General features: G+C 36.2%; 2 protein-coding genes across 3 annotated transcripts in view; one reads left to right on the top strand and one right to left on the bottom strand.

Annotated features, from left to right (window-relative positions):
• LOC122710226 (centromere protein P) overlaps positions 1-13018 on the bottom strand; it is a 225125-nt gene that overhangs the window by 36613 nt on the left and 175494 nt on the right. The window lies entirely within an intron of this gene.
• Positions 1-13018, top strand: part of ECM2 (extracellular matrix protein 2) — a 36973-nt gene that overhangs the window by 913 nt on the left and 23042 nt on the right. For both annotated transcript variants that reach the window (XM_043927872.1, XM_043927873.1), the window contains exons 2-3: positions 8619-8931; positions 11452-11640. In XM_043927872.1, the coding sequence (XP_043783807.1) occupies positions 8643-8931; positions 11452-11640 (478 nt within the window). In that variant the 5' untranslated portion in view covers positions 8619-8642. The remainder of the gene's footprint in view (positions 1-8618; positions 8932-11451; positions 11641-13018) is intronic.

Raw genomic sequence — 13018 nt, forward strand, 5'->3', positions numbered from 1 at the left:
TAGAGTCTGATTTTGTTAAAATTAAGATAGCTCTGTAAATTTATTTCTGTATGTATCTATTTAGACTTCTGTATAAGCAAAAATGAGCCAATTTGGGGTGGGGGAGACAAAGAGAGAGAGGTAGGGATAATGGGAGAAGGGTGAGCTTGGGCAGTACTCTTGTTAAGAGGCTCAGGGACAACATGATGCCTGAGACACTCATTAAGTTTACCTCCAGAGCCCTTAGATCCAGAGGCCTGACTCCTCATAACTCTTACCTACCACAGAATGGAGAGCTACATATCCAACTGTCAACTGTCAAAGCAAGAAAATCTCCACGTACAGATTTTATGTAGAACACAGAATTCACACTATCACAGTTCACCTCCCCTGCCACTTAGCAAATTCTATTTCTACCCTGTCTCATGAGCCAACTTTTCATATTGCTTTCCCCTGCGGCTGTTATCATTTCTTCCCAACATATTAGCTTGCTCTCTGAATTGACTTTTACAATTTCAGCTGCCAATCAGCTAGGGAATTTGCTCCTCCCTCACATTTCGCAAGTTAGTTTTTTTAAAAAACTAATGTAGATTACAAAACATTGTTCTAATATAGTTTCATCTCAATGACCTACAGTAAAGGGTTTGAAATGCAGTAATTAATGTACATATATACTGAAAAAAAGATTGCATGCTGAGGTTAGTTGACACGAAAATACCTTAGAGGCTGCTATTTGTTGAGCTAAGGTAAAGTGGTGATAAGTCAGCATATGACCCAAGTACAACCTGACTAGAGGAGGATAATTCTGTTGGATGAAGTTATAAAAAGAACTACCAAGATTCAAGAGGGCAAGCTAAGCAGATATCACTCCTTTCCTCTCACCAAATACCTAGAAATAAGAGAAGATATATTACAAATAAATACACACATGGATATATAGCTATGTAGGAAATAAAAAGGGAAACTTGTGGTGAGACAGAAACCATGAGGAATCTTTCAAATACAAGGAGATTTGAATGAATTTAAACAGGAAAAACACAGCCTTGAATAGGTATAGGAAAGAACTGAATTAAAAGAATGTATGTGGAAAAGAAAGATATCTTTTACTTGAGAGTAAAAGATCCCAAGAAGGATACATAAAGAAGGAAAAAACAAACAAAAAAACCCTGTACATTATGTTAAAACTTCTGAATATTAAAAATAAGTTTAAGATCTGAAAAGAACCTCTCCAGAGAGAGGAAAAAGGATTTATTACAAAGAGATGAGAATCAGATTCAAGCTAAACTTTTCATCAATAAGAGCAGATATAAAAAACAAATGGAACAATACCTATAAAGTATTGAAGAAAAATGATTTTAAAATCATAGTTCTATTTCCAGGTAAACAAAGTAACATTTCCTGACATAAAAGAATTCAAAAAAATTTACAACTGAAAACATTCTCTTAAAGAAAGAGGATAAATTTTCAGCGAAATAGTAACTAATCTGAGGGGACTTCTGCTTCTCATAATTGCAATCTAGGCAATTTAGACTTCTGAGAATTATTTTTTAAAAAAGTAGGGAAAATAACAGGGCCAATATTTAGGACAAAACTAAGATCCAAAGAGCTTTTCTTCTGGAGGCATCTATGGAACCAAAAAAGGTGACTAAGAAGCTTAGTATAGCTTTAAAACAGCCTCTCCAAGTTATGACAAAAACAAAACTCAAGGAAAGGAGCAGGCAAATAGCAGGGGTGGTAGGGAAAAGTGATGCTGATGAAATCACCAGGCTTTGGTTTGGGACCTAAAATATAATTATTAACTAGATATAGTGAAACTCAGCTTCAAATCATGTAATTTATGACTGATAGTACACTTAATTTCATGTTTGAATGTAAATTCTTTTGGGATAAATAATACATCATTATAGGCTTCAAAGTATTTTCATAATTTTTCATATGTAATGGCTGGCAGTCAAATGCCATCAGGCATAAGAAGAAACAGAAGAAAATGGCTAAAAATCTAAAAAGAAATAACAGACAATAGAAATAGACATATAAAGGGTTCCAAAATGGAGTTGTCAGACTCAGACTTAAATAACTGTGATTACCATTTTGAAAACATGAAAGATTAAAAATTTCAGCAGAGAATCAGAAAGAATAAAAACCTACTGAAAACCCAAAAAGCTAAGAAACCACAAAAACAGAAACAAGTAAGTCAATGAATGGATTCAATAGTGGATAAACCACAGCTGAACAGATAGTAAATGGAACAGAGGTTAGTGGAATAACCAGGATCAATCACAGGGTGACAGAAGGATGAAAAATATGAGAGAAAGTGACATTAAAGACATAATGAGAAGACTATCATACATGTTGGAGAAGGAAATGGCAACCCACTCCAGTATTCTTGCCTGGAGAATTCCATGGACAGAGGAGCCTGGCAAACTACAGTCCATGGGATAGCAAAGAGGTGGACACAACTGAGTAACTAACACATCATACATGTCATTGTAGTTCTAAAAATAAAAAGGAGAAAGAAGCAGGAGAGTGTTATTTGAAGAGGTAAGGGCTAAGAAGTTTCCAAATTTGATGAATATAAGATCACAGATTCAAGAAGTGCTATGAATCCCAAATAGAGAAAACCTTAAAAGCAGCCTAAAAAAGTTACCTTTAAAGGAAAAATAATTAGATTGACAGATGACTACTCAATACAAAATACGGAAAAAAGAAGACATTGGAGTGAAATCTTCAAAATGCTAAGACACTTGTTAACCTAGAATTCCACATTTAGTAAATACATTCTTTCAGAATGAACATATGATATGAACATTTTCATATAAACAAACATAAAAAGAACTGGTCACCAGCAGTCCTGCACTAAAGGAATTACTAAAAGCTATTCTTCAATTAAGAAGAAAATAATCCTGATAGAAGACTGGAGATGCAGGAAGAAATAAGGAGAAAGAAAAAGGATAAATATTTACGTAGACCTAAACCAGTGTTTCTTAACTGGAGGTAGACTGATTCTTTCCATCTCCCAAGACACATATGGTAATATTTGAAGATATTTTTGGTTGCTATAACTGAGAGGTAATGGTATCTACTGAGTAGAAGCTAGGGATGCTACTAAATATACAAGGGCCAGCTCCCCCCTCCACTACAAAAAAGAATTATCTGAAACAAATGTTAATAGTGCTAAGATTGAGAGAGCCTGATCTAAATGAATTGTGAGCATAAAATCATTATCATCGTCTTTTGAATAAAGAACTAAAATATGTAACAAAAGTAGTAGATGTGCCAGAATCAGGTAAGTAAAGTTAAAGCCGTCCAGGAATAGATAAAGGTACTAATTTATATTAGACTCAATAAGTCAAGGATATATGTGGTAATCTCTACAAAGAACATAAAAGGAAAAAGTATATAATTACTAATGGTATAATAAAAACAAGCAAGCGAGAAGGAAAAAAAAAAAACACAGAACAGGTAGGACAACTAGAAAACAGATAGTTGGAAAATAGATTTCAATCCAAATGTATCATGTTACAATAAATACAAAATATTCAATTAAAAGATCAAAGATAAAAATTGTCATATTACACTAAAAATGATATGCTAATAGAAAGTATATTGAAAATATGAAAGGCTGAAAGTAAAACAATGCAAAAATATATTAACTAACCAGGGATTGAACATGGGCCATGGGCAGTGAAAGGGTGGAGTATCAACCACTGGGTTGCCAAGGAATTCTCACAGGAGTGTTTATAATAAAAGAAAAATGAAAAAAAATTAAGTATCCATCACTAAATTGTTATGTAACCTATGGAATGAAAATAGAGTGCACAGACCATATATATTTATAAACATTGCTATATATGTCCATATGACCACAATTTATTACTGAATGGAAAGAAAACAGGTTGTACTAAAACATATATAGAATAGTTCATTTACATTTAAATGTATATGTTCATACATGTTTAGGAAGCATCTTGAAAGATACTCTTAAACTAGCGGTTGGGAAACTATGGCCCACAGGCCAAATCCTATTTTTCAAAGTGCCATCAGAACATAGTTGTGGCCATCCATTTACTTCTTGTACATTGCTATTTTGGGGTACAATAACAAAGTTGAGTAATTTCAACAGAGACTGTTGTCTTGCAAAGCTGAAAATGTTTACTCTCTGGACCCTGAAGAAAAAGTATGCCTACCCTTGTACTAAACTATGAATTATGGTTAAGGCAACTCATCTTTTATGCCTACATATCATTTTGAGTTTTTAAAAACTATGTACTATTTTTAGAAACTTAAACACATCTTTAAAAGCATTGATAAAAAAGATTAAGAACTCAGGAAAGATAACTGTGTAAATGTGGCTCTTATCTTTAAACCTCTTATGAGCCATGATGTGATCAACAACAAATTGTAGCTCAATCAAAGGAAGACTTTTCTGGCAGAGCAGTTTGAACATAGATGATAAAGAATTTCCCATTAATGGAAAAGTAGATAACTTCAAAGATTCATTCAAAATCTAAGTTCTATAGAGTGAAGCACCATTATAAATGATACAGATTGCAAGGAAACAGAAGCATTACCTGAGCAAAATAAAAACAAAAACTAAAAGTAGGATCATAAATAAAGGAACATGCAATTCTGATTAAATGAGCATACAAGCATAATACAGATATGTTGTGGATTTGATTAGACCACCAATAAGGGGAGTCACACATTTTTTTTGTTTGTTTGTTTCCAAGTGCATAAAAGTTATGTTCACAGTACACTGTAGTCTATTAAGTGTGAAACAGCATTATGAAAAAAAAATATATTGCTGTTGTTTAGTTGCTAAATCATGTCTGACTCTTTGTGATCTCATGGACGGTCTCCAGGCTCCTCTGTCCATGGGTTTTCCCAGGAAAGAATACTGGAGTGTGTTACCAATTTCTTCTCCAGGGGATCCTACTGACCCAGGGACCTGTGTTTCCTGCATTAGCAGGCGAATTCTTTACCACTGAGCCACCAGGGAAGCCCTGGTGGCAAAATACTTTATTGCTAAAATATTCCATCCACTTTTTTTTTGATTAGTGTTACCGAGGTATATTTTCCATCCTTGTAATTTTAGCCTACTTGTGTTTTTATTTAGCATGAGTTTCTTATAGGCAGCATAGAGTTGGGTCTTAATTTTTAAAAATTCTACTTGGATAGCCTCTTCCTTTTTAATTGTAGCAGTTAATGAATCCATATTCAATATGATTTACAGGTGCCTCAGTGGTAAAGAATCCGCCTGCCAACACAGGAGACGTTGGTTCAATCTCTGGGTTGGGAAGATCCTCTGGAGAAGGGAATGGCAATCCACTCTAGTATTATTAACTGGAATATCCCAAGGATAGAGGAGCCTGGTGGGCTACAGTCCATAGGGTTGCAAAGAGTCGGACACGACTGAGTGGCTGAGCACAACACATAGCACATGTAATGTTTTGGATTATTTTTATTATTCCACTTTAACACCTTTATTGGCTTATTAGCTATAACTCTTTTTGTTTAGTGGTTACCTTAGGGCATATAATATGTATCTTTAACTTATTACAGTTTACCTTCAATTGATATTCCACTTTACTTCTAAGTACATTACAACAGTATATTTACACTTTCTCCTTTCTGCTTCTGTTGTCATACATTTTACTTTCACTTAAGATAGAAATCCCCAAATACGGTATTATTATATTAACACAACTGTTAAACAGATGACTGTAATAAACAATAATTTTTAAAAGAGATTTAAAAATAAAAGAGTACTTATCCACTTATATGCTATTTCCTGTGGCTTTCATTAGTTTGTGTAGCTCCATAATTCCATCTAATATAATTTTCCTTACATGGTAGCATTTTTTGTAGTGCATTTCTGCTGGTGATTAATTTCTTCAGCTTTTCTATGTCTGAAAAAGTCTTTATTTTGCCTGTGTTTCTGAAAGACATTTTCACTGAGTATACAACTCTAAGTAGGGACTTCCCTGGCAGTCCAGTGATTAAGAGTTTGCCTTCCAATGTAAGGGGTGCTGGCTCAATTCCTGGTCAGGGAGATAAGAGCCTACATGCCTCTTGACCAAAAAACCAAAACATAAAAGAGAAACAATATTGTTATAAATTCAATGATGACTTTTAAAATGGTCCACATCAAAAAAAAAAAAAAGAAGAAAAATCTTAAAAAAAAATAAAGAACTCTAGGTTTATCTATTTTTCCCCCAATACCTAAAAGCTATTGCTCCATTGTCTTCTGGCTTGGACTATTCTGAATGAGAAGTCTTTTATTCTATTCTTATGTTTTTTCTCCAGTTACTTTTAAGATGTTCTCCTTATTACTGGCTTAAAAGCAATTTGATTATGAAGAATATTTGACAGAATTTTCTTCATATTTCTTATTTTGGGGGTCTATTGATCTTGGATATGTGGCTTTATAATTTTCTTCATATTTGGGCAAAGACCAGTCTTTATTTCTTCAAACACAGTTCCTTCAGGGACTGGAACTGGATGTAAACTGATCTACTTAAAGTTGCCCAACAATTTGATGATGCTCCATTCATGTTTTTTACTGGTCTTGTGTGCTTGTGTGTTTCATTTTGAGTAACTTCTATGACTATATTTTCCACTTTACTAATTTTTTCCTATGGTGTCTAATGTCCTATTCATCCCTTGATTCTCTCTCACATTGTATTTTGTATCTTTATAAGTTCAATTTGGATTTTGTTAAGTATCTTTCCTCTATCTTCCTGAACATACAAATTATAGTTTTAATAACTTTGAAATTAAAGTGTTTATAACTTTTAATGACCTATTTAATAATTATGTCAGCTGTGCTATGGATGTGTTTCAATGGATTGATTTTCCTCATCACTATGGGTCAACAATTCCTGCTTTGTGCCTGGTAAATTTTTGCTGACTTTCCCAACCCTTGCTGAGTGCTCTGGGACATGGTTAAGTTGTTGCATATTGTCTGATCCTTTCCAGAAGGCTTGCTGTTCAGTTCTGTTGAATGTGATCAGATCAGCCATCAGCCCAGAGTAAACTGTCTTCTTTGATGTGCCAATGCCCTTCTGAGCATTCTGCCTGATGCCCTTTGCAGTACAGGTTCTCCACTATGACTGGTGGACACATGGAGTCTGCCCAGTCTTTTCTATCCCAAAGACTTTTTTTTTTTTTTTTTGTCATTCATGGTAGTTCTTTCTTCAGTGCTGAGGAGTCTACTCATACAAACGTGTTAATCAGTACTCAGTTGAAGAACTGGTATCTTTGGAAGGCTTTCTCAGGGTTGCTTTCACCTCTCTGTGCTCTGCTTTGCAAATTCTTGCCTCTCTGGGACCCCGGGTTTTGTTTCTTCAGCTCTGGGAGATTGTGAGGCTCTGCTTGGGTCTTCACCCTCGGCTTCAGCCTGGGAAGGAACTCCCTCTAGGCAGTGTGCAGGAGATTAATTTGGATTTTCCCCCTCTCAGAGATTTTTGTTTTGTGCTACTCCATGCTGAACTGAACTGATGTTTATGGTTTGAAAAAGTATTCATTTCTCAAACATGTTTTTCAGCTTTATCATGTACCGGGCCATGTGCTGCTCTTAAGACCAGTTGATTAAAAGTTACTTTGTCTCTCTTACCTCTTTCTAACTGGTATTAATTTGCTATTATTCTTATATGATGAAATTATGCTGCTTCCTTCCCAACAAGGAAAATTATAACACTAGAGAATAAAAGACTAGAACAGAAGAGCTGGGAAAATAAGTTGTGGATGACATTAGTCACAGAATGACTTGGCAGACAGGTGGAGAGAAATCTCCCAAGTAACCTCTGGAAACCTACAACACAGCGGTCCAGAAAGGGGCTGGCAAATTACTGCCTAGGGGCTAAGTCCGACCCACTGCCTGTTTTTGTAAATAGAGTTCTATAGGAACACAGCCACACCCACTTGCGTACATATTGTCTACTTCCATATTACAAGAGTTGAGTGGAGGAGTTATAACAAGAATGCACGGCCTGTAAAACCTAAAATATTTACTGTCTGGTTCTTTATAGACAGAAGTTTGCTCATGTCTGGTCTATAAAGATTAAGATAAAATACTAAAATTTCTTTGGACTTCCATAGTGGTACGGTTTGGTAAGAATTTGCCTGCCAATACAGGGGAAATGGGTTAGATCCCTGGACCAGGAAGATTCCACATGCCAAGGAGCAACTAACCCGGCATCCCACAACTACTGGGCTGGCGCTCTACAGCCCACGAGCCACAACTTCCCTAGAGCCTGCACACCACAACTGCTGAGCCCGTGTGTTGGGACTACCGAAGCCTGAGCACATAGAGCCTGTGCTTCGCAACAAGAGAAGCCAATGCAATGATAAGCCTGTGCACTGTAATGAGCACTAGCCCCCGCTCACCTGCAACTAGAGAAAGCCTGCATGTAGCAATGAGGATCCAGTGCAGCCAAACAAAAACAAAAACAAAAACCTTTGATTCTGACAGGAAAATTCTAAATTCTGACTTGGCAGTAATAATATAGCATTGAGCCCATATATCTAGGTTTTATTTCTCAAAGACTGCTGCTGAGGGATACAGGCAATTATAAGCCAATTTTCAGAGGTAAAAATTTAGTCACTAACTTCAAAATTCTGTTTCATTTTCATCCTAGGAATCAAATGGTAAAAAAGAAAGCATGAAGTTTTCAAGCTTGTATTGTTTTCTTCTGCTTCTCATTTTTCAAACTGACTTTGGACAAAATGAAGAAACTTCTAGGAGGCAAAGAAGGAAGATGTATTATAGAAGACTGAGAAAAAGTTCCTTGCCCACCCACAGATCTGTTAGACAGCTTGGAATTCATCAGATGAAGACAGTTACACCTGCAGCAAAACTTCCCATAATTAACTTGGATTACAGTATGGAGGAAAAATTTGAATCTTTTTTAAGTGTTCCTGGAGTAGAATCAAGCTATAATGTGTTACCAGGTAAGAAAATAGTAGGAGAGAGGAAGAGAGAGAGAACCTCCATGAAGAAAATTTTTAAAAATTCAAGTTATTATCTTTTAGTTTAATCTACAAAGATAAATTGTGAAATAATTAAAAATCATTTATAGAATATACTTATAAAATTATTGGAAAAAAGAAAAACATTACTTATTCCACAACTATATTTATAAAACCATACTTACTATTTGGTTTATTATTTCTAGTCTGTTTACTATGCCATGTATTTTAAATAGTTGTAATCATACTATAGTAATATACATGTCATTTATCATGACAGGTTATCTAGGATATAGAAATAAATGATTCAGATGAGTCTATGAACTCATGGCTATTAAATATTTTCAACCAAATATGAAGTTAAGCCATTGAATTTATTTTATATAGACCAAATTACGGAATTTTTTTCCTGATTTTTTAAAGTTTGAAAAGATTGGAAAAGTCTTCCAAAGATTTCAACTAGGCATTTTAAACACTAATATGTAATGGTCCACATTTTTCCAGGTTTGGAAGGAAAAAGTAATTATATTATACGTATGTTATCATTACATAAAACTCTGAGAAGACAAAAGAAAATATTACCACATAATGTTCTGTGACCAATACTTCATATTTGTCTCAAGAGAACCAAATACTTTTAAAAGATGTTATTTCCATGAAGCTAACAGAAATAACATACAATTATGATGAAAATAGACAATTTAGGTCATATTTACAACATGATTGGAGAGAAGAAAGAGTCTCAAGGCAGGGAATCTAAAATGATAATTATAGTGTACCCATAACTCTTAAAGAATGATGAAGTCAATTTCTCTAATTATGTGGAAAGATATCCAAGCTATAATAACAGAAAATAAAAAGACTGAAAAACAGTGTGCATAGTGATCTCAAATCTGTTTTAAAAGTATACAATATAGGGTGATGTGCATAAAGTATAGACAATGTATACTAAACATTTCTAAATTGTCCTAAAATGTTTTCCAGTGGTCTGGAAAACGGACTTTTCTAAAATTGTGATAAAATACACATAACATAAAACATCATTTAACCATTATATAGTGTACAATTAATTCAGTGACATTTAGTATATTCACAATACTGTACAACCATCACCACTACCTAGTTCCTGAACATTTTCTTCACCCTAAAAGAGAACTGCATACATATTAAACACTTACTCCCCATTTTCTCCTACCCTTCCCCTCCCTGCCAAGTCTCTGGCAATCACTAATCTTTCTGTCTCTATGAATTTGTCTATTCTGTATATCTAATATGAAAGGAATCCTATAATACGTGGCCCTTTGTGTCTGACTGCTTTCACTTGGCCTAGTGTTTTCAAGGTTCACTCATGTAGTATGTACTTCATTCTTTTTTATGGCTGAATGATATTTCACTGCACAGAAACACTGTTTTGTTTATCCTTTCATCCACTGATGGATAACTATGTGCTGTTTCCACCTTTTGGATACTGTGAATAGCACAGCTATGGATATTTGTGTACAAGTTTCTATCTGAATTCCTGTTCCCTTGGGTATGCACCTAGAGATGAACAGGGCTGACACAGTGGTGAGGAAGAGGAGACGAATGTGAGAGCTCACATGAGGGGACAGTGGCTCATCAAATGGAGATGAGTTATCAGGACTAACATTAGGATTAGAAGGAAAACATTGCCTCTAACATTCAAATTGGCTGTCTAATGGCCTGCTTAGCTGACACACTTATCCATGTATGAAGATAGAATAAGATACTAAAACCCACTGCACTGTGCACTTTAAAAGGGTATTAGATTCGTATTTCAACAACACAACAATTCTGAAAACAGAGATAGCTGCAGTGCATCCTTGAGACTTCAATGTCAGAAGCACCAGAAGCATATAGCCTAACTTCACCTCTGCATCTGCACTCTGGGAAGGGTACAGTGTGGGCTGGCTCATCGTTAGTGCTGTTCTGGTTCTCTGCTTTCTGGCATGCTGTGGAACTATACTGCTTTTTCTCTTCTGAAGTTAGATGTAGCCATATAATTTGCCTTGGTTCAATGTAATTAGATACATTTAGAGCTTGTGTGTTATTTGCAACCTCACATTCCCACTGCTGTGGCCATCAGGGTAGCCTGCTTGGAGACAAAGCCTATTGTTTGTCTTGACAAACAATATCTACATTGGATATCCAGCATGAACAAGAAATAACTGAGACTTGAGGGTTATTTGTCGCTGTTATATAGCTCAGCCATCCTGACAGACGCAGGATGGAAAGCACAATTTAGAGTCAAGTCACCATGAGGAGGTCCACTCAGGTCCACTCGGAGAAGTAAGAGGGCTTGAGAGCAGATGTGAAAAGCACTTCAAGGGGTTACATCTGTAAGATACTTTTACCCTATGTATGAATGAACATATAATGTTATTCTCATGCGGCTCTATCACTCTGGGCTTCACACTGGGCTCACTTCCATTGAAAGGTGCTAGTGATCAGACAAGGAATTCAAATGTTACTGTTCTCTTCTAGGAAAGAAAGGACACTGTTTGGCAAATGGGATGATCATGTATAACAAAGCTGTGTGGTCTCCGGAGCCCTGTACCACCTGCCTCTGCTTGAATGGAAAAGTCCTTTGTGATGAGACCACGTGCCACCCTCAGATGTGCCCCCAAACAATTATACCTGAAGGAGAATGCTGCCCTGTCTGCTCTGATACTGGTACAGATATTTAGTCCAAACAAAATATCACACGTGATTTAGTCTTTAACTTTCATTTGCTTTTATTTCATCACTACCTTAAATTTTATTTTTTAAAGGATATTTCTTTTTTTAAAAAATGCTTGTTTATTTGGCTGCGCCAGGTCTTAGTTGCAGCAGGTGGTTCTTTAGTCCTTGTTCCTGCAATGAGGGATCATTTTCAGTCGTGGCATGCAAACTCTTAGTTGCGGTGTGTGGGATCTAATTCCCTGACCAGGGATCAAACCTGGGCCCCCTGCACTGGGAGTGCAGAGTCTTAGCTACTGGACCACCACAAAAGTCCTTACCTTAAAATTTAAGTTATGATAAACTAGCCAGTAAGGTACTTAAATATTGGTACAGTGATGATAAGGAAATTACTTGGGAGATTACATCAGAGGAGAGAAATAAAAGACAGTGTTTTAGAGTTTTAGCTCAATTTGAACTCAGCCCAGATCACATTCCACATTTGACTCTCAGCATTACAGATGGAGTGACAGAATTTACACAGTGAACAGCTCCCACAATCTTAGTAGGTGTGAAGAACTCTATTTAGTTCCTTATATGCATTGTCTCAATTCAACTCAATGTACTTACAGTTATAAACCCAAATAAAGAACTCAAGGTGAAGAAAGGGAGGAGGGGCTTGCATCTAGAGAGAATAAAGCCCAATTCTCTCAGTCTGTGTGCAGTTATTACTGCTCAGGTAATCCTTGGGAAATAAGGCCATGGCCCAAGAGCAGTGGCTTTCTTTTGTGGTACTGCTGTGCAGAGAAAGATTATGCTATGAGGTTTTGTTGGCTGCTCACTGTCCCTTATCATGAGGCTGATGGGGTAGAGGACTCTCAAGAGGGAGGCTCAGGATTCCTTCAAGAAAAGCCTGGTCAGTAGCTTATGAAATAAATGTGTGTTAGATAATTTGATGAGAAGGGGTTAGGGAATAGAGATGTTTTCTGTTGCCTATGATTAAGGTAGACTGTTCCCACACACACAGGATGATCACAGGGTAGTTATCCACGGAAGTCTCCTTCCAAGAAGAACTTCAGAACATTTAGGAACTGTATTTGGTGTAGAGCACCAACTACTTTGAGAATCCCTGATGGCTCAGTGGGTAAAGAATCCACTTGCAATGTGGGAGACACTGGAGACGCAGGTTTGATCCCTGGGTTGGGAAGATCCCCTGGAGGAGGAAATGGCAACCCACTCCAGTACTCTTGCCTAGAAAATCCCATGGGCAGAGGAGCCTGGTGTGCTACAGTTCAGAGGGTTGCAAAGAGTCAGATGCAACAGAGTGACTAAGCACCGATCGTTTTACTAAGATAATATAACTTTTAAAAAAAGTGTTAGAAAATAAAAGTGT

The sequence above is a fragment of the Cervus elaphus genome, chromosome 16 (assembly GCF_910594005.1).
Source record: "Cervus elaphus chromosome 16, mCerEla1.1, whole genome shotgun sequence".
In the NCBI taxonomy this organism is placed as follows: domain Eukaryota; kingdom Metazoa; phylum Chordata; class Mammalia; order Artiodactyla; family Cervidae; genus Cervus; species Cervus elaphus.